Consider the following 27166-nt stretch of genomic DNA (forward strand, 5'->3'; position numbering starts at 1 on the left):
ACCATTTCCTCTTTACTCATAGAGAACTGCCACCGCAAGTGTGATCACCTGGTAGGACTGCACATATTATAACAATGATATCAACGCTGCTTGCTGTACAAAAGCTGCCAAATTATTAATAATCAAAGTACTAACAAAAACCCAGAATAGGTGGGGGGGAAAATTGAGGAGAATGGTTGTATCATTACTTGGTTTCAAACTTCTCTTTTAACTTTGGTGAATAGTTAACCAAAACCTTGCTTTGGAAATAAAATTAAGGGTGGGTAACTTGGACAGGCCCTCAAACCTTTCCCTTGGGAAAAGCCATGTGCGGGCAGAACATTAGAAACACCTACGCATAAATGCCAAGTTGCTAGTCTAGAGTTGCTAGTGTAGATTTTCAGAAAAGACAAGCAAAATAAAAGAATTGGAAAGCAGGTATCTTGTTAATTATTGCACACATCCCCAAGACATCCAAAATTGTGTGATTCAAGTAAGAAACATATTTGTATTAGAACCACTTAATAGTCTCTCATACTGAAAATGTGAATATTTGCACAGCACCGAGTATTAAAGTTGGGGCATTTGTTACAAGTTTGCATATACATAATGGCAGGCCCATGTTTAACCATGTTAAAGCCTTTGGGCTTTACTGCAAAACAAATAAACAGTTTTCAGAGCTGGAGAGTAGAATATCTTTTAATCTGTTCCTCACCCACTTGCATTATACAGTACTTTAAAAGTGAACATCCTGTTGTAATACATACAGATAATCTTTGACTTACAACCACAATTGGGACAAGACGGTTAAGTGAGTTGCACCCAATTTTATGAACATTTTTTGCGACCATTAAGGAAAACTTTATGGTTGTTAATTGAATCACAGCTTGTTTCCCATAGTGACTTTGATGGAAGCCAGCTAGGAAAATAGTAAATAGGACACTGCAACTGTCATAAATACCAATTGCCAAGTGCTTAAATTTTGATCACATGACCACCTTGATGGTCTAATTCTGAGAAAAGGTTGTAAGTTATTTTTCTCAGGGAGTAGTAACTTTGGTCACTAAACAAATGCTTGTAAGTCAAGGGCTACTTGTAGCACAAAGTATTATATGGGTTCTGTAGCACTGCAGAAACAATTTAGAAAAGCTGCTTTGGCACATAGAACCTTTCTGCAAATCTTTAAGAAATCCAGATCTTTCCTGGAATCATGTGGCTGGCTCTTCTATGCAACTGCAGATTCTAAAAGTGACATGGTTGCTTTAAAAAATTCAAGATAGGGGCTGGGGCTGTCCTCAATTTGATGCCAAATCCAAAAGCAATGTACCTCCCTAAGACTTATGCCTATTGCACAAATATATGGAATCTTAATTCAACAAAATGATTATCAAACTTTATTCTGTAATTAAAAAAAATCTAGAAATTCATGGAGTGAATCTACAATAATGCTACAAAATAAATCCAGTTTACATATAATGCATGTTCTACCAAGATTAACGTTTTCAATAAAGCTTTTTTCTTTTTGGTATTGGCATGTAGATTGATCTCTTCCATTCTGCTGATCATCATGTTGCTCTCCAGATTTGTGCCATAGTTTGGTTAGAATCTTTATTGACTGTTATTCTGTTACTTGACATATTTCTTTAATATTCCATCAATTTCTTCAAGACTTGGATTAAGTAAACCTTCAGATTTGGTAATGATCCAAGTACTGATTGCCAATCTACAGTACCTTGATACTGATATCTCCTGTCACGCGTTCCAAGTAATGCATCCACTAAAACAGGGGCGGGTTTCAAAAACCCATCACTACTGGTTTGCTCATGGGCAATAAGCATCTGGGCGAGTGGGCGGAGCCTCCCACTGCTGCTACCGTTCACCTGATCAGGGGCGAACCGGTAGCAACCCACCATTGCGCTAAAAGCAGAACTCTAAGGCAGAACCTGGCTGAAGCCATCTTTTGCTGCCATAGCTGCCATCTCCAATATGCAGAGTTTCCATATTTATTTGATTTTCTTTGAATCAGTTACTAGCTATCCACTGGCATTTTTTTTAGAATACCAATTCAAAGTTGGAGCCTCCTTCAAAGATCTTTTGGAAGACTTTTCTTGTTTTTCTTTGTCTGCTTCCATCTTTAATATCTTTACAAATACTGTTGTAATACTGCCTATTGTCTCTTCTAACATTCTTTATTAAATTCCTTCTTGCATAATACCAACCGAAGTCCTGTTCTGGCTATATCCTTCCTGACTATGAAAGCAATGCCATTTCTTCATTTTTTGTGTCCTGCGTAGTAAACAGTATGATCTTTTGTCAACTTTGTAAGCCTTGTTTAATCAAGACAAAAAATCCAGAACTAGATTAGATTAGATTATAAAATTAGATTAACAGAATCTTGCAAATCTGAAGGTACATTTGTCCCTTGTCACCTTTACAATCCAAGAAACTAGGGAGGGTCCTTTCTGAGAGATTTGCCATACCCATATTACTGCTACAGGCTAAGTCGCCTCTTATCTAACAATTGACTCTTCCCCATCTCCCAAGGTCATTCCCACATATCCTTTCATCTTCTGACCAAAAGTGCTAAATTCCAGTCCATTCAATTTGCCAGATGCCGAAAATATCAATGTGCAGTCAATTCATTTCATTTTTCATTGGGTTGAGCATTCCCATGTTTATGCTGCTTATGTTCCATATTCATACAACCTTGCACTTACATTTTAACCCTTTGATTCATCTGTAGATATGAAAGTTAACCATCACTTACTGCATGTATCTGTCAACTGAACACAAGTTCAGCTGACACTCATTCATTTTGATGATTTCCTTCTCCTTTCTGTTTCATAGAAATACAATGTATCTATTTTATTTATTTTATTTCATTCATTAATTCATGCTCAAATACTCTTTTTACATTCCAAATTGCAATATTTCATGTGCCACTGCTGTGCCCATTTGGAACCAGAAATATTGACCTTCGCTGCCTATGATGACATTGATGCATCACATAATCCTTTTTAATAAGATAGGGAAAGTGTTTTTGAGATTATCACTTTAATTGAATTTATGGCACATAAGGTTTTCTTGCTAGCATTAAGCATTAGGAGCCTGCGTGGTGTAGGAGGCTAATGCCTCCTAAGGCAGCATTTAACATCCAGCTGCCTGCAATTACTGCGAGTTCAATTCTCACCAGGCTCAAGGTCGACTCAGCCTTCCATCCTTTCTAAGGTGGGTAAATTGAGGACCCAATTTGTGGGGGCAATAAGCTGACTTTGTATAAATATACAAAAGTATGAAGGCTATTGCTTAACGCATTGTAAGCCACACTGAGTCTCCGGAGAAGGGCGGCATATAAATCAAATTTAAAAAAAACAAAAACAGCAGAAGTCAATTTGGGCACTATTTTACTAGTACACGTAAGTGCAACCCAAGTCCAAACATATTCATGCTATTCTGTAAGAGTTCAAAACATTAATTAGAGATTATATACTTTGTCAGCTACATGCAAAAATTCGCACAGAGAGAAATACACCTCAGCCTGTCAGGAACTGAGTGAAAGACTGGGGCATCATGGGACCAGTGGGCGTGGCCTCTGCACGGAGAGACGATAGAATAATCTTTAAAAATATTCACTCAGTTGCTGTCAAACATGAGGAAGAACCCAGCTATGGAGTGTAGACACAGCGCTCTGGAAAATGAAGTTGGTATATATCAAGTGCTAGTATTTCAAAAGACTTTTAAACCAGTAAGCTAAAAAGCAAGAACTGCTGGTTCAGAAAAACTTTACAGTGTTTAATTCTTAGACAAATAAATTATACCCTTTTAACTCTTAAAACGGGGGTGTCAAACTTGTGTCATCACTGTGGTGTCACATGACGTATTGTGACTTTTCCCCCCCTTTGCTAAACCAGGCATGACAAGCATCTGGACCGCGAGTTTGACACCCCTGTCTTAAAAGAATCATTAGTAAAACATAAGTTAATTTTTTTTTAATTAAACCATTTTTAAAAATCAAGTGAAATTCTGGAACAATAATTAAAAGTATCATAATTTTTTAAGATACATGCCTAGACCTAGAGGATAAACTACATAACGTTGAAAAAAGAACCAACAATATCAGACTGGGCACTTAAACCTGGAGTTTACTCAGCAATGGCCAAAATTAACGTGTGTGTGTGTGTGTGTGTGTGTGTGTGTGTGTGTGTGTGTTTGTGTGTGTGTGTGTAGGCACGCACCCACCCACATACATAATAGAAGTTTAAATTTAAGCAGTAGTGGCTTTCATATATTTTACATATTATGCAGCAAGGTAAAAAAATAAACATCTTAAACCATGCTTTTTAAAGTTTACACCAATACATATTGCAAACTGGTTAATACACAAAATCAGAAATTAAATATTAATTTATATTGCTTTTAGGGTATTTTCCTTTAATATTCTTAAACAATAATATAGTTTAGATGTTGGCATTAAACTTAAAAATTATTATCTCTTTTATCTTTACTGTTATATTGATTAATGGTACACCTTTATTAATTATATTTGTAATTATATATATATATATATATATATATATATATATATATATATATATATATATATATATGTTATACAATTAAATATATAATTATAAAAGTATAATTACTAAAATTGTATAATTGCTAATCACTGTGGTTTTTAAAATACACCTTTGCTTTAAATAAAATATATATTTTACATATAATCAAAAAGAAAATAACCATAATTTTAAGGAAGATTACTTTGACTAGCTAGTTAGTTTTAACAAAAGCCAATCATAAAAGTTTTATTTTCTGGTTATTTTCATAATTTATACAGCCAACTGAACGTAGAGAATCCATTGGTGATTACAAAAGAGGCGGGTGGAAGGTGAGAGGAGATGGATATATTAAACGCTGATTCGTGATTTCTGAACTCATATCTAAAATAGTAATACAAAATTGCCTAATTTGGGCCAAGAAATTTCACGTTCCCAACTAGACATTCCATGAAAGTCTATGCCCACAATGCTTCAAAATGAATATTCTGCGTGTCTCTAGGTTCCAATCATTTTTGTTGCTTTTCTTTGAATCAGTTTTAGTTTGTTTAAATTAAAATATTGATTTGAGATGCCCTGTGTGCCCAGTATTTGCCCAGAAACGAAGAACATTCCTTTCTCGGTTGGCAGAACCAAAAATGTTATTACAAATATCATATTACAGTAGTTGAAGAACTACTTATACACATACTTTTATATAGGGTTAAGGAATGCATAAATTTTGTTCTAGTTATATGAGAACAAAAAAATTAAGCATTCAATTAAAATTCTTGAAATAAGCAATCAAACCAGATGTATTAATGAAACATTTTTAACCATAGAAACATCATGTAACTAACTGCTAAAATTCCTGGTTTTTTCCAAAAGGGGTTCATATATACACTAATGACATTTTGCTCATGAATTATACAGGCGACACACATAGATAAAATGGCATGATTGTAATTGTTCCTGGGGAATCTCTTTATTGTATTGATTTATTTGATGCAAAACCAGTCTAAAATAGACATGAATTGGGTACTTCAAGCCATATATCAATACCCATTACTTTTTACTTTTTTATGAAACATGAATGAATGCTTCCAGTTATATGTAAATATATCTAAGCAGCTTACATAAGCTTACCAAAAAATGATCACACTAATATTGTTCTATATGCCTAATTTAATAACACCGTATCTTGATTTGTATTAATTTCATGGCCTACACATATCAAATCCAAGGAATGATAAATATTACATGTATCTGTTGTCCGAATAGAAGCCTAAAATGTTCCAGCCATGGGAATGATTTCTAACTGTAGCTGTTTACTGAAAACTTTTAAGAATCTACATGCTGAAATTTTCTGCCAAAACAGAGACAACAATATAAGAACAATGCAGCAATCATTGAATTGCCCTGTAACAATACCTAAGTATGATATGGATTCTTGCATGTCCAGTTTAATTTGTTTCGGATATTAATGTTTACTGTAGCATATATTCAGCAATGTGGGTCTTACTATTTTCTCTTTTTTAACAGCAAAATCCTACTACTACCACACCAGTTCTAATGGGCTGCACTATAAGTACTAAACCTTTCAGAATTTTATACAAAACCTACCCATAAAGTCATATCTTGCTGAGAATATGATTGAAACACTGTTTGAAATATTTCACAAACAGAAGATGAAAAACATAAACACCATGTACACAGGCACTGTTACCCAACACATTTTTATATCTAAATAGCCTATACAGTAGGTGTTTTTTAATTTATTGTTACCTTCCGGGTTTGTTACAGGTTGCTACCATAAATGGGGAGTAATTAAGCTCTGTAAGGAAAGGTAAAATATAAATATAGTAATGGTTATATACTTAAAAATACGATCTTACAATATCTTGCTTCCAATAGGAAAGCTAGAATATAAATAACAAGATATATATTTAAAATAACGAACTTAGTAATCACACAAAACCATTACCTTTCTCTTAGAAGATGATTGACCGTATAATTTACACTTTTATTCCCATATACAATAGATGTAGTCAGTATTTCACTTGGTACCTTACAGATATCTGGAGAGCAAATTAAAGCATAAAGTATAAAGGCATCAATTTTTATAATTCGATAAACTTAAAAATCTTGTTCTTCTTGTTTGCACCATTCATTTGGTTTGGCGTTTTGGGTTTTATCTGCACTATGGACTTGCTCTACTTTTATTTGAAAGTTGGAAAACTGGTTGTTTAATGGTTCATCTTACAACTCATAAGTCACCTGACTGACTAACTCATATCCAGATACCTGAGCTGCTGCTGAAGTCAGAAAAAGTAGCTTTGAGTAAGGCAAGGGATAGCAGTGCTTTTTGTTCATTAACTGGAACACAACTCAATCTCCTTTAAAATAGAAAGAAATTTAATTTTAATTAACAGGACATATCTTATATCTCAATTTAGTCTCAAAATCTATCCTATCATTTTTTTTACTTTACATGATAATGAAATGCTAGATTTCTACAAAAGAGTTGAAATAATTGCTTCCAATTAAATTTGTGATATTAACACAATTCATATTGCCATTTAGTAATTAAAAAGTAATAACTATGTAATTTACTATTTAAAAATTGAATATTATGAAGAGGATTAGGATGAGAAAATGGTGATGAGGTAGAAGTTGGGAAATATTTTAGTTGCACTGAAAATAATAAAGAACAATAAACTTTTCATAACAAAAACCACAAGTGATGATGCATTACTTTAACATTTTATATTTAAAAATTGGTAGCTTCCTCTACATCTACAAATCCTGTAAATAAAGTTCAATCTAACACTAATTACACAGTTGCTAGAGGCTACATACTATTAAACACTCCATTACAATTACTGGAAAATATACCACATATTTTGTCCACTGTTTAAAAAATGAGTTGAACTGGTACAATTTCATTATTACAGTATTTTGATTTCTTCAGTACAGAATACAGGAAGATATTTTGCAATTTGCTTGGGGCAGAATAACAAAATCATAACAGCCTTCTATGAGTGAAGAATATCTGGAAAGCCCAAGGAAGGTCATAAAAGATAAAGATAAAACTGAAGCCTCTAATTCTAGGATAGTATACCACACAAGATATTATGTAATTATAATTACCAGCAGGTTAAGTTAGGAACACTTCCTGGTTCATACAAACAGTATGCTTCTCCTTTATTTGGTGACTAAAACAAGTTTTCCAGTTTGGCCATATGTTGATTCCGCTAAGATTTCTAAATCTAGTATCATGAGATTTTTTGCATTTTTGCTCATAGTGCCTAATAGTTTCCTGCTAGCTTCCTCCTGAAAAATGAGGCTTGCTAGTTTCACAGTGCTGAACCCTTACTTGTGTAAGTTCACAAAAACTTTCAACGGCAATGTGATGATCTAAAAAAGAAAAAGGGATAAAAACCAGTACCCTAGGGATAGGGTGAATGCAAACAGACGATTATAGTATCCAACACTAAGATTTTTTTTTTCTTCATTTCCATCTTTAAGCTCACCATGAAGATTTCAAATCCTCATGAATATAGTCAATTCCTCAATAGTGATTTATATCATATAAAAGTAACTATGGTGTAGTGATTAATGTTTTGGACCAGGAGCAGAGACACAGATTCTAATTAAGTTCCACCCTACTTGGATCACCCCAATTACTTTCAGTTAAATTTCATTCACAGAATTACTATCATGGCCAAAGTAGGCAGTGGTGGGTTGCCCACGGTTCGCACCGGTTCTATAGACCTTGATGTCATCAGAACGCTTCTGTGCATGCAGCGCGGCCCCGTTGCGAACCGGTAGTAAAAGTAAGTAGAACCCACCCCTGAAAGTAGGGGATGAAAGGGTTATGTAAGATGCACTGAGCTCCTAAATACAGGATATAAAGCAAACATATAAATAAATCAATATTACCAAACCACTATAACTGGTTTGTTTCATAAATGATTATAAGATCAAACCATCTAATTAAGGTTTAGTTACCCTCTAAATAATTTAGATATATCAGATAATCTTTTAAAATAGTTTTGGGACTATGAAAACTTCGGAATGTCTACAGCACCCTCTCTTGGCAAACAGCAGAAGTTTGTAATCCTCTGACTTGCTTCTCTTCTGTAATAAGAACTATCTATCAGTTAATATGAATTCTATTGCCACCAAGTATTTCAATTAAATGCCTCATCTAATGGAGGCAAAAAAAGTTATACATTAAGATATCGGCACCAGAACTTTTAGATATTCAATTTTTCAGCTCAGATTGCCATTTCAAAAGAAATGAGTAGGTTTGAAAAAAAATCATCTAAATTCCATGTAAAGGTTATACAACCATTTTCAGCTAAAATCATTGTAAATATTGCAGAATCACTATTCAATAATGATCTTGGGCAGCAATTTTTTTTTTTTTTACTGAAGTCAAATCTTGACCTTCTTTAGGCATTAACGATATATTAGCCTGTATCTATGTCAGGTATCTTTTCCATTTGTAAAACTTCTCGAGGTATTTCTCAACTTACAACCAAAATTGAGCCCAGTATTTTGTGGTTGTTAAATGAGAAGCCCATATGACCACCTCACTCAATGACTGCTATCTCAGCTTTTCCCACTCTAGTTATTAAGCAACCGGATAGGTCATTAAGCAGACAGCGAAACACTGCCTACCCAAGGAGGCCAGGCAATTTCATGTTACACTAACTTTGTTTTCTAAATTCCACCAACTGTCTTTTCCTTCTGATGTCAAACAATTAACATATCCATGAAGTCTGGCCTATTTATTCAATTAATTCCAAACAACAGAAGTACTTTTGCTAAAATATTAATGTTTCAAATTTGTACAGACCCTTTTTATCTGTTTATAAATTACTTGGTGAAAATCTTGCTAAACTCTTTTTTGTTGTTTCAAAGTCTTCTGTTGTTTCAAAGTCTTTTAAAAATATTTTACTCTTTGCTTTACTTTCTATAATCTGGAAGGAAGGCTGATTGACTGAGTTGTTTCCTTTGTTCCACAATTTTCAAAGACCCGTTTTCAACTGTAAATTGATGTATCCAACAGTGATTAAGAAAGTAAGGTTTTGGTGGAACTTAATGTCCTTTAAAAGGTTGTTTCTATATGCAAGATGTTGTTTCTCTCTTAGCTTCTTGCCAAAAACACAAGACTTCCATCTGTGGTCTCCTCATGAGGAGCAACAATCCATAGTACATGTGGACAATTCTTAGTTTCTCTGTTATACAGAAAGACTTTGTTGGCCAGAAATCACTGCAGGCCGCTGTTCATTGCTACAGCACTGTCTCCTCTCCTTGAGGTTATCTAGTCCATCACAGAAGCCCCAACAGTTTGTTTAACACTAAGAAATGTACCTTTATATCAGCCTAAAAGGAAAAGGCAAGTAAAAATTCTGGACAGGGCAAACCTTTACATTTATATAAAGGTACTGAAGACATTAATTTTTCAGAAGCAAACTGAAAAGGGAAATCAAGGAAAATGCTTGTAATATCCATTTTGCCATATGGAATATTGTCTACTCTCATTTACTTACTCTGAAGCACTATCAATAGTTTCTACTTTGTCATCATTTTCATGAGCTTTTGAAAACTGGAGACTCGCCTATATTGGCATTATCTTTTCTACCTTTTCTTATAATAATCTGTTTTTATTTTGTGTGTTTGCTATTCTGAAACAGCAAAGTGTTACAGCTGTAGGAGTAGAGTGAAAATAGGTGGGATGGCTAAAAATATTTGAAATTACACATTATATTACCCAAATGATGACTTTGGATAACTATTTGCCAGCTGCTGCAAAAATTCCCTCACACACTACTTTCAGCAGACCGTAAGTACCCTTTCAATTAATTATATAGGGAAAGTATTGGAGCTAGCACAATTAGCTTTTATCTCACTGTAGTTTATTTTATCCCATTTCACTGTATCTTACCTTATCTCATTTTATTCTATTTTACTATGGTAGTGCTCAAGTTTTGATATGGTTAACTGACTAATAATTAATAAATAATCATTGTAATAATAGTATTATATTAGAATTAACTTCAAGAGATAGCAGCATAAACTTCACTATGGCCAAAGCAGGTCAGCTTGTATACTTTACTTCTCCTTTATCACAGCTTCACACCTGGTAGGCGTCTAGTGAGGATAGGACATCTGCCATTGCAGGACTCATACATGCTAAGTGGTACTTTATGCTAAAGTTATGGACTTCTCCCATATGGCAGATGAAGTGTGGGAGGTTAGGATTTGCAGGGTTGATAACTGGCTACTATCGCACTGAAACTGGGAGCCCTGAAGATGCTCCCAAAATGGCTCCAGCTCCAACCTCAGCTACAACTCCATGGACGTTGACAATAGCAACAATAGCACATAACAATGAGGCACAGTCTGAAAAAGCTTGCTATAAATAGCTCCCACTTTGCAGTTTATTATGCAAAATGCCTTATTCTGGAAGACAACAGCACCAAATGCCGACAATGCCATTTAGAATCATATGGAGAAAATGTTGTGATTGCTTCTACCATAGAGAGAAGACACATATTCTTTATAAAACTATGCTAATGTCAGATTCCACAGAATTTCACTCTGCTGAACACCTAATTCCCACAGCACTGTCTTCTGTCTAAGGATATTTACCCATGTAAATATAACTGCATAACTTTTATCCTTCTTATCTTTCCTATTACCGTCTACCATCATGATTATGTTATGTTATCTGTTATTGTTTGTATGTACACTGAGAGTGGGTTTTGAGCAGAGTAGCAGTTGTGCTTCTTTATCACTGTACCAATCATTTTCAGCCTACAGCTTCTCCTTCAGAGCTCCATGCCAATTGGCATAGATATGTTTTAAGCTCACCCTGCCACATAGCAGCACTTTGGTCTCAAATGCAGGCTTGCTGATCATCAGCCCAGCATCCTAACCACGTGAGCCACGTGGAATATTATGTGCTTCATCTACAGAGGCAGCAAGAGCCAAACGTCAGATTCTAACACTGCCCCCATTTTGGTAAGTACAAGCATATCCCATCTCTTGGAAGGATTCTTCATTCTTGTGAAGAAAGAAGTGTCTACTCTATAGGTTCTTGCATATCGTAGTATGGATTTTATGTTACTTTACCTCAGTGAGCAGAATAATAATAGATACAATACTCTCTTTATTGTGGGACTACTGATGTTCCTAATTGAACCTGGCTGTATTTCCCTGATGGTGTGCTGCACTCCCACAAAATAGCAATAGCAATAGCACTTAGACTTATATGTTGCTTCATAGTGCTCTACAGCCCTCTCTAAGTAGTTTATGGAGTCAGCATATTGCCCCCAACTATCTGGTCCTCATTTTATCAACCTCAGAAGGATGGAAGGCTGAGTCAACCTTAAGCTGGTCAGGATCAAACTCCTGGCAGTAGGTAGTCACAGATCCCAGATGGGAGGATGTCATCAAATAGGTGATGTGGAGAAGATGGAACTTCTGATTACCCTTAAAACCAGCTGCCTTTATTAGATATTCTCAAACTGCCATTGGACATTGACTAAAATCCTGCTCACTCCCTTTTGTCTAAAATAATCATCAGACACTTTCATCTCAACATCAATCAAAAGAAACATTAATGACAGCCGCTATTGCTGCTGGCTCCAGTAATAACTGGTCTGGATGAGACCAGGTGGTTTTGTTCTAAAATCATGTCATGCTACACAGAGAAGACTGCCTAGTTGGACAAAGTCAGCAAAAGTTGTTGATCTCTGCACAGAGATTGCAAATACAAAAATGTGCAGTATGCATATGTGTTCTTATAAAAAATTAAGCCAATACTGAAATAAGGGAATTTGTTAATATAATGCTCATGGCTCATATGTTGCAGTCTTCTACAGCTTATTATATACATTTTTAAAACAAACAAACAAACATTAATCTGAAGTTGGGTGTACTTGGCCTACACTATTATCACCTACTTTTACAGATAAAGCACAAAGTAGCCAGAGACTTATTACCAGTTCTACTGTTTTCTTCTATGGAACACACAAAACATTAGCTTTTGTTTCTTAAAACTATCAGGACACCCAAAACGTTATGATAGAATTGTTCGTAGTGGGGTTGTTATAGCCTGAATTCATACAAGATAAATAAAAGAGTTCTGGAAAATCTGGGGAAAGAACCAAACCAGCTTCAAACAAAACAAACAACAAAACAAAACAAAACAAAACAAAACAAAACAAAACAAAACCCTCTTTTTCTAGATTATTTATGACTTTAAAGTTTAAGCTTTTTTTCTTTTCACAACAAAGCCAAACCTACAAAATATTTAGTAACAAACTAGAAAAAAACCTCCAAGATACCTCTTTGTCTTCCAGCTTATAAATTATATTTTTGATTTACAAAACATATTTGATACATGTATATTAGGATGTAACTCCTCACTGAATACAACATAGTCCTTAATGCATACAATTTCTGTCTGTCCAGCATAATTTCACTTTAATATATGTAAATCCATATGAGACAACATTTTGCATCATTACTTTTTTATTTATTTAATTTTTATTTATTTAAATTTGGTTTATATGCCGCCCTTCTCTGGAGACTCAGGGCGGCTTACAATGCGTTAAGCAATAGCCTTCATACTTTTGTATATTTATACAAAGTCAGCTTATTGCCCCAACAAACTGGGTCCTCATTTAACCTACCTTAGAAAGGATGGAAGGCTGAGTCAACCTTGAGCCTGGTGAGATTCGAACTTACAGAAATTGCAGACAGCTGGTGTTAATCACAATGCTTTTAGTCTACTGAGCTACCAGGCCCGTTGGTAATTTCATTACCAAATGAAATCTAATTTTCTCTGCTGTTAAGGTAAACACAATTGCCTAGCACTATAAAAACTGTTACCTAACCAAAAACTGATAAATTAACGTAATGCAGAGAAATACAAGACCACTGGAATGGCAGTAAATTTTAACAATGTCAAATGGCATGGCATGAAATAGTAGAAAACATTTGTTTAGGCAAAACCATTGTATCTTCATCAGGAATTCAATAGCAGTGTCACATAGTAGGTTCTGAGTAAAATGGATAAAAGCTATGCAATAAAGATTATTCTTTTTACAAGAGAATTTTTAAATTGTTAATTGGGCAAAACAGTATTATTAAAATAAAAGACAGTAGTAATCAAACATATTATAGTTATATTAACTAAGAAGTCTTAATTTCTTCCACTGGAGGTACATTTATATTCTATCAATAGTCTTAAGATACTGTATTTTATTGCCATCTAAGACCTTAATACGATACTTCCAATGTTTTCTTTTACTTACTTCACCCTCAGGTCCTTGGCTATTTGGTTCTTCGTCCATGACTCTTCAGTTAAATTTTCAATTTTCTACTGACCACTATTCCAAGAGAGATTGTTCATTTAATCATTTTGCATATTATTGTGCTCCAATTATTACTGTTCTGTTTGGTCTAAAGGCAAGCTTAAGAAACTTTCAGTACTCATTTCACTCTTAACAAATAATTCAGCACTTTCGGTTAGGTAGTATTCTAGTGCATCGAGATTTGCTACCACTGGAGTTTCTCTATAATATAATAATAAAATAATCACTCAAGCAGAATCACATGTTTTGTATAACTCTGCTTGAAGAATTATACTGTACAAAGGAAATATTATTTGTGAACACTGATCAAGCTTAAGAGTCTTAACTGAAAAGCTGTGCTAAATCATTACAAGATAGCTCTCCAATTAAGAGTCACAAACTCGTGATGCACATTTGTTGACTGAGATTCATGTGTATTCATTGTGTGTGATACAATGAATAGCTCAGTTAACTAAGGTACATCAGTATTCATCTATAATGAGATGATATTCCAACAGTTCTGGCTTTTGATTATTTATTGCAGTGGGGGGTTCCAGTTCTTTAAGAAAAGTGATATTCTCCTTAAAAGAACCACCAAATTAATCCCCACACCTTTAATAATTAAGGTGGCCTGCAAATTTCTTATAATTTAAACTCACCAAAATTCCTCCATAGAATTACAAATTGAGGGTTTGTCATCATAACTGAAAGAATTTTCAAGCCTGGTATGTAGCATTCTTATTCTAGAAGAAGAATGCTGTCCATACAACTGTCCTTCTGTTAAAGTGACCACACCTTACTCATAATTCATGGGAATTTTTACAAATCTGTTTGAGGTTTTTTTTTCAAACTTCTTAAAAATCAAGAACGCATATTGGGATGTATCATTATATTACAAATCCCTTTTCTTGGAGAAGAATGAATCAAACTAGGAATTTAAGATTTTTTTTTTTATGTTAACATTTTGCTAACTTTACCAAGCAGTTTGTATATTGGTTCTTTTCTTTTCTTTTTCTTTTGAACATATGCAAAGACGCCCGTTGCAATACCCTTAGCATCCTTTGCTGAAACTCAGGTGTTTCTGAGCTTTTGCTTTCTTCATTCCAGCTCATAACAGTGGGTAACTGTTATGTCCCTTCCTCCCACCATCACCATCATCGCTATCTGCTTTTCAGATCTTTATTAACCCTTTTAATAGTTTAGTTTTAATTAAAACTATTAGCTTTTTTGTCATATTGTCTTCTTTCTTTCTTTTTGCTAATTGGAACTGTGTCTTCTGGGTTGCCTTCTCTAGTTTCCCTATCCATATCCAGCTTCTTTCTCCATTAGCCTCTTCTACCATGGGAGCCTGCTTACAAAGCCCTGACTTAATTGACATATCTTTTTTCTGGAAAAAAACAACAACGAGGCACTTGATCTCATTCAGTTCTGAATTCCCTTAAAATCATTAACTCCAGCACTATATGATCATTTCCTCACAACTACATGTTCCTCCTACCTCCTAAACTAAGTCTTCCCGACTGATTAAGATGAAGTCAAATATATATTAATCCTATTGTGTCTTCCTTCACCCTTTGAAGGAGAAAGCTGTCAGCAACACAAATAAAGGATGCCTGGATAGACAGCACTAGACCAAATCTGTCTCACAGCAAATACCAAAGTAATTACTGCACTCAACTGCTAAAATTTCTTCCCTGTTTTAAAGATCTGCCATTTTCTTTCAAAAGGCATCATCCATATCTATTCGGTTGGGTACATGTTAACGGACAGCAACAACAGCATTGCTTTTATTTGTTCTTTCTTGCAGCAACTGTATCAAATAATTCATCTGGATTTCAGAGAAGGAATGAGTATTTGTAACTTTTCTGCCTCTTTTTCAATTGTTTTTATTCTTTCGAACAAATTGCATCCTTTTTTATTATCACTACTGAATAAAATAGCTGCATTTAAAATTACTATTCAATCTAGAATTCTGTTTTTGTTTCCAATACCCTCAAACGCTGAAGACAATAAAGAAAAAAAGAACTTAAATGAACATATGGCTTCTTATTGAGAGAAGATTATACTTATCAACTATATGCCTCACAGAATATTTTATGCTACTTGTATTCTCAATTTTAATTCAAAAAATGGGAAACAGAAGACATTTCATTGCCAAACTACTTAAGTGAATTAAATATAAATCAGGAAAACCACAAACTCCCTACCAAATGTAAAATTATCAAATTGCATTTACATTTCAGGTAACATAAGATATATGCACATTCTTTCTTCAGTGTTAAGCAAAATGTTTCTGGATGGCTATAGCAGAGTTTGAACATTTGGTCAGATTTTAAATGGAAAAATTATTGCCTGTGACACTGTATTTGCAATTTTGAGATTAGAAAACAGCTGGGGGTTTCAACAAAATAGAAAGCCCTTGCAGTTGTCATAATAAAATAGTCTATGCTTGGTTTTATAGGGCACTCATTAAATACGCTAACTGCTCTACTGGATGTCAGAAATGTCAGAATTAATCTGTCTGAATTAAGAGAGACATTACCAAATTTAAACAGGGGGATAAACTGCATTCAGTTTGCAAATTAATGGCAAAGACTGAATGCTTGTGTTTTAACGTATGATTTACTGGCAAGCCTGTTAATCCTGAGGAATGAAATACACATGATACAAACATGGCAATGAAATAATAATCACATCCTGAAAATGCTCAAGCAGATGGAGAAAAAAATACACAATCCTAAAATCCTTTCAATAAATTGTTATATTCTGACTAGGGAGAAAGGCTAGGCAATGCATAATGATTTAATACAATTGGCAGATTTATCTACAGAGATAATTCTTCCTTTGTTTTTCCTTCATTTTGCAGGATTTCAAACCCCAGACTTGCGGACTATTTTTTCACATTACTGGAAAATACATGAACTTCTTTAAAATAATAGCATATTTCAAAAGATAACTGGGCTTTGGCCACAATACATAACATTACATTACAGAGTCTCAAAAGATTCTGAGTATCCATTTTTAGTAGTTATTCCATACAGAGTGCATATCAAATGTTAGTAGTTGATGAATGACTATTAAAGTCACTTTTATCTTCAAGAGTAAATTTAAACTTAATAGAATTAATTTAATGAATAGCAATTGAAGTTCTTAAACTTCTTAGGTCAGATAACTGTCAATATTTTTAACCTCACAACTCTTTTGTTTTTTAACCAGGAATTCATGATATAGGCTTTCTCTATAAATTGCAACTTGAAAAGCCATTTGTAAAAAATTCATACAAAGCAAATTATCCAGAATATTTGAATAGACAGCATATTATTGTCAAAGGCAGGAGGCAGAGGAAAACTTGTTGGCCAAATACGTTCTAATTAATGCTATTGATTTTATATTGTAGTTATATAAAGTAAATGTAAATGTGCTTAAAATTCATAAAACTAAGATACAATCTTAAGAGTAAAGACTCGCCATACATTTTGAACGATGGAGCTACATTAATGGTTTTAAGTGGTAAAAGCAGTGGCCATGTCTACTTTTACAGATCGTTCATATTACAGAATATGCCTTTCTCATTAGATTGTATTTCACTGGGCTTCACACTTCTGCAGAAGAGAGGGTGAAATGAAAGATGTATTGTTTGTTACTACAGATGCACTAATCACTAGTGTTAATAGGGGCCTTCACGTCTCTTAGAAATGTATTCTAAATATGCTCAAAATTCTTGTAGATATTCTAAAGAACAGAATTATTTGCTTGACCAGGATTCAGTTTAGGTTTGGATTTAGTGATATCAAATATCAGCAAGAGGTTCAGCAGCAAGAGTCAGAATAGCCAATTCCTTCAATTCAAATGCCACTACAACACCTTCACAAGTGATTAAAGACAATTCACTCTTTTGGCCAAGTCTGAAAGATTTCTGTCAAGGTTCTAAATATAATTTACATAAATCCAATAAATTAAATATTATTTTTGAGAGTGAGGTAAATTCTAAGTCATGGATAAATAATTTTACATTTAGAATATTAAAATAATATAGAAGAGCAAATTAGACTGTATTATCTATTTATTACCTTTAGCTTGTTAACCATTAACTGCAGACTGTGCTTCATCGCTAAGAAATCCACTGATCTACAAGTATTAAACTCCACAATTGCAATGTCATGTAGTAGTAGAATTGTTGGGCTACTTTACAGAAATCCATATATTTATGGATTTAAACTGATATATATATATAAAAAAAATTGGGGGGTTAATATTATTTTTGAAATGATCTATACGATAGGCTTCTACTTTGTCCAAAGACTTTTTAAAAGCTCTAAAAACAATACAACTCAAGAGTATTTACATTCTCCAGCAAGATATACTATTATTTAGATTTATATGCTTACACTTCAAAACCAGATGTCAAGGCAGCTTACAATATATGAAAATCATGCAAAATCAGTATATATATATATATATAATACAGTATAGCTGTTTTGCTAATGTATTCTTTTATTTAAATGAAGCTTATATGGTCTTCCTTAAAGTATGATAGGCCAAGGAAAAAAAATGATGTGGCCTCTATTTTTCCTCAACACTTTAAAAAATGGCACTTCAAATATCGTATAAGTAAAATAAATTTTTCTATACTCACCCGATCTACTGATCCAACATCGTCACCAGCTAAGCAGATAGGTGAGGCCATCTCCAGAATTGATAAATTAGATGGAGCATCAGTAGTAGATGAGGATCTGGGACGACCTGAATTAATATCTTGGACAGACTTCCTGTTGATTTGAGGACTTCCTTTCGGAAGATCTGACTTGCCCCGTTTGCTATGAAGGCTTGTTCCTCTCTTCATTTTAGGTGGCACTCTGATTTGTTGGAGAACTCTATTCAGAGCTGTAGAATGGGTAGAGACACCATCAATTTCAGCACAGGTGTTTTGGTTTTCCAATTCTGTTTCAGGTTCCATATCAACCTGAGCTTGTTGAACATCATGCGGAGATACTGATGACCTCCTACGCTGATGCTGGAAGAGGTGCTTCAAACCTTGACCAATTACATTAATGTTCTCCAAGGCATTGTGGGTAATTTTTGACAGCTTTTGTTCAGATTCATGCTGCCTTTTGTTTTCTGGATCTTGAGTTTTGTTTCCAACATCAGGGTCATCATAGAGTTGTTCATCACTAGAAGGCTCCATCAGGTGACAACGCAAGTTTATTTGACAAGTCAAACTCAAATGTATTGGGTCTGGGTCTTTAAATTTTGTTTTTTGCTAAAAAATGCCAAGATTGTCAGCCAATAAAGTGTGCAATTGCTTCAATTGTGCATATACATACAGCTGTGCCACGGTGGTCTCATGCTTATCTAATGTTAAAGAAAAACCTAAAGTTATCCATCATGCACAGATTAATAATATATCCAGGTGAAAACATGCAATTAGTTTACAATTCCCTCAAATTCTAAAGCACCCTATGAAGCATCTTTTTACCATGGAGATTTAAATGTATTATCTATTGAGGGCAGAACATACAACTTATGAATAGTTTGTTTTTCATTAGGAAAAATGTTCAAAGAAAGAACCAAAAACTATAAGCCAAGCTTCCCTGAAAAAAATGCTGCTATGCTAGAAGCAGAAAAAAAGTCAAAATGATATGAAACTGTGAATTTTATTTCATAATGTAGGAAATATCTAGTGGTATAATATTGCCAAAAATTTAAACAATGGGTAAAAAAGTATTTTCCCATGTTTTGGTAAAACACAAACACTGAACAAACTGAAATATATACAAAATCTATCATTAATGTCTTTAAAATATTATACATATTTTGTATGTAAAATATGTTTGTAGTATGAATCTTAAAAAAATATAATTCCAATAATTAAAATGCACTGATTACATTTATTTTATTTTTACTTATTGTAAGAAATCATGCTACAAGTAATATAGCATCTCTTCATTTTGAGAAGCAGGCAGATAGGCAAGCAATTAGTGCTGTGAAAAATTATAATTATTAACAATCTTATCAAGGCACATATTCAAAAAAATAAAGCCAAAACCCCAGCATAAAAACCTTTAATTTTCAGAGGAAACAAAGTTATATAGTGAGAAACATGGCTCAAAACTCTTACATTTAACAATTTGTTTTTAGAATCTGAATCTTAAGTACTATTAGTATTAGCAGCTTCTACTTCTAATTTTAACCTTTTCATGGATTTTGCAAATTTGTTGCAAAAAAATTTGCTACCATTTCAAAGATTAACTGCCATCAAGTTGTTTCCGACTCATATATAAGGTGTTGGTATTTCTAGTATAATGTATTTCACATGTTAATCATGTAAAGCATTATTGAAAAAAGAAATACAAATAATATATATGTATTCTTTAAATTTATATCTGCCTCCTTAGATTTTTTTGGGGGGGAGGGGATGTCTTGAGGGAAAAATGAAAATAGAAAAAAGGATAAACATTTTCTCCAAAATTTCTTGGGTTTTTTTTTCTTCTTCTCAGGCTTCTACATCTCTCATATGGTATACCTTGGTACAGCTACACTGTCTAATACAATAGGATGGCTAAGCAATAAATCGTTCTTGTTCACATTCACTGGCTCCACCTACAAGTTGATATGGCTAGTGAACAATTTGTGGCCTAATCAATTATGCTTAAAGCTCATCTATAAACTATTCCTATTTTATTCTCATGATACAGCATTTGTTTCATTCCCATCCCATGAGGCTGTCTCACTTAGTATTTAATTGATCCAATGTAATAATGGGCTTTTCCATCATCTCCCAACACAAGCCTCGCTGTATGCATGGTTTATGCTACTTTGGTGGCCACTGAAGTGATCAGCAGAGGCTGGGATCTGCCCAACTCTTCATTTGTCGTATTTGACAAATGCAAGCAAGCCCCTTACTTCTGGACAAGGGTGACTTTTCTCACCATTTTCATTTCGGCAACAGGACAGATCACGCCTACCTAACGTCTACCTGTCACTTTGCAAAGCACTGATCAGACATTAGGCTGGTTCCATATTTATTATCTAGATCAGGGCTGTCAAACTCACGGCCTGTGGGCCAGATGCGTCACACACTGGCCACACCCACGCCCAGTTTAGCGAAGGGGGAAAAAGTCACGATATGTCACGGGATGCTGCCGTGACGTGAGTTTGACACACACACACCCGATTTAGATGCTTAATGCAAGACTGCTAGATATGTGCAAAAAGTGACCCAACTGTTAGAGAGTTTGTATGGCAGAACACTCCATCCTGCTTCATCCAGTGGCATTCTGTACTTCTCCTTACAATGACAAGAAAATGGGGGAAGCAGCATTTTTCTGGCCATCTTTTCCTGATACCAAGCTTGGAATGTCATGACTATTAACGGGTGGAAAAGAAGTGAAGAGAAATGAAGCAACACTACTGCTTGAAGTGTAGTAACTTGCTCGAGAAAGCTGACTCCTGCTTTGACTACAGCTTCCATCATCTCATGACCATAGATCGGGCTTTGCAGATAATCTGTAGGGTAGTTCTTTCTCCTGTTTTACTGGGAATCTGTTTCTAATTCAAATATCAGGTTCTGACATATAGCTATGCACAGGGGTCAAAACATGCCTCCTCTCTTAGCTCCAGCCTCACTCCATGTTACGAAAACAGGAAATCCTCTAATTGCTTTCCTTAAATTATCCTTAATTTTTCAATGAAGATGTAAAGACAGTAGCACTCACTAGCTTCATTACTGAGTCTGACAGGAGACATCAAATTATGCCTGCATAGTTTTGTGCCACTTCATGGCCTAAAGGAAAGCCCATTAAAACAACTGTTGGGATAAACTCTTACTATGAATGTGAGCAGAGGTCTCTGGCCTTATCCATTCAGAAAACACAAGAATATGAAGCCATTGTTTGTTGTTAATGATGTCTTCAGATCATTCATAAATGAAACCAGAATTCTGTTTTTGTACATTTATTTAATCATTGTGTTGTCAGTTTAGATAGCCAAGCTATTGATCCAAATTAGCCATACTTGTAAGCAAAGTCAGCAGGTTTATGAGGACAAATTTACTGCTAAGCCAAAATGGAAGCACAAGTGCATCTAGTTTAGAGTTTTAGGAACAAATCTGTTCTTCAAGAATTTCGGTCAGGAGAAACAGGTAAACAGTATAAGTAGAAAAAAGAACCAGGCAGAGCTGAAGCAAAACTGCTAGAAAGGAAACTTACTGGAAACAGTGAAAACTACATAAAGATCCATTTAGATTAAACATTTAGTTTAATCTGGATCACAAGCAAAAAACTTTATAAAATGATAAAACATTTCGTATAAAGTTTTAAACCTTGAAAAAACGTAGTTTTAAGCTATATCCATAAATATGATATATTTATAATGGAGAAAATATCTAATAGAGCATGTGATTATGATGGCCAAAGTGGTTGTGTGATATCATTTTCAGCTAATTTATTTACAAAAACTGAAATGACCTATCTCAATTTTTTAAAAAAACTATCTAGACAAATAAATCCTCAAGCTAAGATACCATTAGTACTCCCCTCATAAACCTTAAAACCCATAAAGGAGTAAGAACAACGTGAAGAACAATTATGAAGATATTTTGATTTGTTGTTGTTAAAAAGAGCCACATGCATAAAATTTGTAGTATTATTAAGATGCAAACATCATAAAGCATGCAAAGCATAGTTATAGTTTCCAACATTAATCCAAATTCAGAAAAATCATCTGTCAAAATATTTAGTACAAGTGAAAACGTGAAAACCTCTAAAGAGCACAAGTTTAATAAAAGTTGCAAGGCATCGTTTATCTAGAGCAGAGGTCTTCAAACTTGGCAGCTTTAAGACTTGTGAATCGCAACTCCCAGAATTCTCCAGCCATGCTATGCAGGCTGGAGAATTGTGGGAGTTGAGGTCCACAAGTCTTAAAGCTGCCAAGTTTGAAGACCTCTGATCTAGAGCACTGTTTTTTATCTATGGCAACTCCTATTTAGATGGACCACAAATCCCAGAATTCCATAGTCAACTTGATCAGTGATGAAAATTTTGAAAGTTGAGACCCACATACCAGATATCACAAAGATGCTTTTTCAGGAGGGAACTGAACTTTCTTGTTTTTTTCTTTTGAACATATTTTGCTTCTCATCCAAGAAGCTTCTTCAGCTCTGACAGGATAGTGGGGAATGGAAGAGAAGTGAAACATCTTCAAAAGAAAAAACAGGAAGTCCGGTTGCCTCCTGAAAAAGCACCTTTGAGATAACCATGACCTGGATGACTTGAGAATCTCTACAGACACATACCAGAAAGTTGCCACACCTGGGAAATACTGATCTAGAGTTTAATAAGACTCCCCTGGTTAAATAATTTATACCTTTCTGCATTTGCAAATAGAACAGTACAAGTTGCTACACAACTATTCACTCTTTTTGCAGTTAGTCAAACTAATTCCCCTGTTAAGTTTTATAGTTTATTACACAGTGATTATATTCTCAGAAAAAAATATCTTTTATGCTTTACTTGAAACCAATTATATTTGAATGTGCTGTAGAATCACTAAGATGTTTATAGGTGAGTAACATGATTGTCACAGTACTAAATTCTACATTTACCATCAGCTATAAATGCTATGTGCATTCAATATGGGTTTGTCACGTTGTACTGAGGCCTTAATCAGATTTATTAGACCAGAAATAGGCAATCTTCATTTCCCAAATTTCTATAAATAGCTTAATACTGAACTGCAGAAATAAAGCAGCAAAGTAGCCTGATAATTGACTGGTTTTCAAATTGTAAAACTAGGAATAGAAAGACTCATTTCCATAGTTAAATCTATCCCCATCTATCTCCAAAGTAACACAGTGAAAATTTTGTGACAAGAGTAACTGAATTTCAATTATGTATTTCTATTTTGGGAGAGAGTTGTTTAACAGTGGAAATGGAAGTGGTCAGTTTTCAACCTTATGTAATTCTAAGTTGCCAAGAAAGATATCCGATTTGCTGATTAATCTAACAATTAAGAATACTTTTGAGACCAGATCTCTTTATGCAGCACAGGCTGGAGGAAATGCACTACATTTTAGCTAACAAACTAAGTCAATACTAGAGCTTGCTTAAAAAAATTGTGCACTCATCAAAATTCTCACATGTCTGTACATTTTTCCATCTGTTGATCTTCCTTTTCAAATGCAACATTTTTCAAATTCTGTATATAAAAATACAGTATTTTGTTCATATGAACAAATAATAATACAAAATATCTGTTATCTTAACTATAAATTAGGAAGTGACTTCTTACCTCCACCACTTATCCTTAAGCATGAATAGCTGGTGGGGCTCCTCTTCAAGCAGCAGCTTGGGAATGGAAAAAAAAATCTTAGTAACAGAACCCTCCATATCAGAATAATGTGATTTATACAATGCCCTCAAAGCATACATTGTGCTAAGTGTAAAGTTCTAGCTGACCTCAGGATAGTCACTAAAGCAGAGAACAGAAAAATACAATGACGCCTATGCACCAGCTGCCATCTGCAATTTTTGGTTTTGCTGAATGTGAGCTTCCTTTACAATGCTGTATTTTGTCCCTGCAGCCAAACAATCTTGAAATGAATTGCCAGAATTGGTGAAAGATGCAGCTTCTCCAACCTGAATTTTCCAAATGCACTTGTTCAAGCAGAGGTTTCCTTTGTAACTTACAGCACCAGAACCAAAATGAATAGATCTATTTATGTTTTAAACTGACTTTCAATTTAAAAATAAAATTATTTAAACAGCTTACTATTATAATCTTGTAGCAATATGAAAAGAATTCAGTTTTGGAAAAACTTTAAGTAAAATGTTGATATTGGTCTAGGTTGCTTTCAGAATTCATTAAGCTGTAATGTTTTGGTAAAAAAAAAAAAAGGGATACCCAACTTTTTCTATGATCAGAGCCATACTTTTCATTATGAAGAGGCTACTACAAGACATTATAACTGTGTCACTGGTATGTTATTCTCTCATGGTTTAGAATAATCTTGAGGTACACAAAGAGATAGGAAGACATACATGGATATTTAAATTCCCCACATTTCTGCTAAAAGCATCAGTGATTTGATTAAATATAAACTCATGCCAAAAAATAGTCCAATATGTTATTTGCAAATTTTATTCAATAATGGGAAGTATTTTATAGATGTGTATATACTACATTGCTGAGTTGACCATTATGAGATTTACTATTGATTTATCAAAGTATAAACAGTAATTCTACATTATCAGACATTTAAGTATAATATACAATTATTCAATAATATATAAAATACCTTGACAGACTATATTTTTAAAACACATTTCTTCTAAGAAAGTTTATGGGGCACACAGTTCCTAGACAAGTGTATGAGCAATATTGTGACTAATTTAGACAGCCTGATTTAAGATGATACTATTAATCTACTTTACACAGGTACATTACAGTAATGACATGTGAAAGAGTTTGAATACTCACTCAAATAGCAATAGCACTTAAGACTTACCGTATATACCGCATCACAGTGCTTTATAGCCCTCTCTAAGAGTCAGCATATTGCTGCCCCCAACAATTTGGGTCATTTTAGCCACCTCAGAAGGATGGAAAGCTGAGTCAACCTAATAGTTACAGCTTTAAAACTGAAAATGAAATTTGACTCTAGGACATTGCAACAAAACTGATACCACTGAGAAGCCTCAAATGAAATTTACTTACTAATGTATGTGTTTACATACAACTTAATATAAACAAGTCCAGTGAACACTATTTGGTCAATTTCTGTACTGCTTATTATCTAGTTATTATTTCATTGGAAGCAATATAAATCTGGAGGAAAATCTGAGAATCTGCTAATTGAAAAACAGATTCAGAAGCCTGAGGGAATGGTACAGTACAATACCAAAAATATGCTTCAAAAGGTAATGGTTAATTAATACTGCTCATTTACCTATGGCTTACAAAAGTTTAAAACACACTATACAATTAAAGATAAATATGTTCCATATTATTACAAAACTACTGAACAATCTAGTCCAAACAAGCTATCTTTTTTAATGGACAAGAAACAATCGTAAGCAGAAGAATTCATAATGGTATTTTTTAAAACACTTAAAATTCCAGAAGGTAATACTTGACAGCTCTGTTCAACAGTGTGTTTACTGGCAGTTGTTGCTACTAACATCTACTTCCATAGAAGTGCCATTTTGAGCTCCAAAATGGATAATTATGTTATCATTTAAATATATATTTGAATTTATTCATAGATATTCTGAATGTTATAGGGACAAAAGACAAAATCAGTAATATAAAAAAATAAAGATACCAAGATATGGATATCAAATTGTCTTAGAGATATGAAGGATATAAATAAAACCAGATTTATGAAGCATATACGAAAAAAACTAATTTGAGACATGTTCTGTAACTATGTTACTAGCACAGAATATACAAATCCTAGCTGATTCAAACCATCTACATAAAAGGTCCCAACAATCCATTGACTTGGAATTGATAATTTTACAATAACAGTTTGCTTTTAGCTGGCAGTTTATGACCACATCACAATCACTCCATTATTTTTGGCTGGAAATCAAGTTTATTTCAAGGCAGAAAAAAAATTAAATAGACAAAGGAAAATAGACGGAATTTGGAAAAGGAAAAAGGGAAGTAGATACAATGAAAATGTAAGTGACCCCCTGGAAGAATATCGCCTTAATTGCTAATTGCAGTTGTTAATACATACAAAACAATTTTTTTTTAAAATTTGATTTATATGCCGCCCTTCTCCGGAGACTCAGGGCGGCTTACAGTGCGTTAAGCAATAGCCTTCATACTTTTGTATATTTATACAAAGTCAGCTTATTGCCCCCACAAACTGGGTCCTCATTTAACCTACCTTAGAAAGGATGGAAGGCTGAGTCAACCTTGAGCCTTGGAGAGATTCGAACCAGCAGTAAATTGCAGGCAGCTGTGTTAATAACAGGGTGTGTAGACCACTGTACTATCAATTACTCTATTCTTTTTACATTCTCATAAAAGTGTATATTGTATGTTCTACACTGTTCACCTTGTGTAATCCTGAAAATGTTCTAATCTAGGGGTTCCTAAACTTTTTACCATCACACTTATTTTTAGTGTAATTTTAATATACACAGCCCCCCCCTAAAAATCCAAAACAAAATGAATATAAATGAACAACAAAAGCAATACAACACAACTCTGAAAAAGCTGCATTTATTGTAACCAAGTAACTAAGAGGTTTTTCCTCACTTCCCTTGGACT

General features: G+C 34.0%; 1 protein-coding gene across 2 annotated transcripts in view; it reads right to left on the bottom strand.

The window, feature by feature from the left end:
- TMCC1 (transmembrane and coiled-coil domain family 1) overlaps positions 1 to 27166 on the bottom strand; it is a 124930-nt gene that overhangs the window by 89185 nt on the left and 8579 nt on the right. The window contains exons 2-3 of one of the 2 annotated variants that reach the window (XM_070936879.1): positions 24176 to 24231; positions 18525 to 18772 (exon numbers count right to left, since the gene is read on the bottom strand). In XM_070936879.1, coding sequence (XP_070792980.1) covers positions 18525 to 18731 — 207 coding nt within the window. In that variant the 5' untranslated portion in view covers positions 18732 to 18772; positions 24176 to 24231. Of the gene's footprint in view, positions 1 to 18524; positions 19241 to 24175; positions 24232 to 27166 lie in introns of both variants that reach the window. The other variant, XM_070936878.1, reaches the window with a different exon arrangement.

This window comes from Pituophis catenifer, unplaced genomic scaffold, assembly GCF_029215685.1.
Source record: "Pituophis catenifer annectens isolate HBS135680 unplaced genomic scaffold, rPitCat1.0.hap2 SCAF_2, whole genome shotgun sequence".
NCBI classification, from domain to species: Eukaryota; Metazoa; Chordata; class Lepidosauria; order Squamata; family Colubridae; genus Pituophis; species Pituophis catenifer.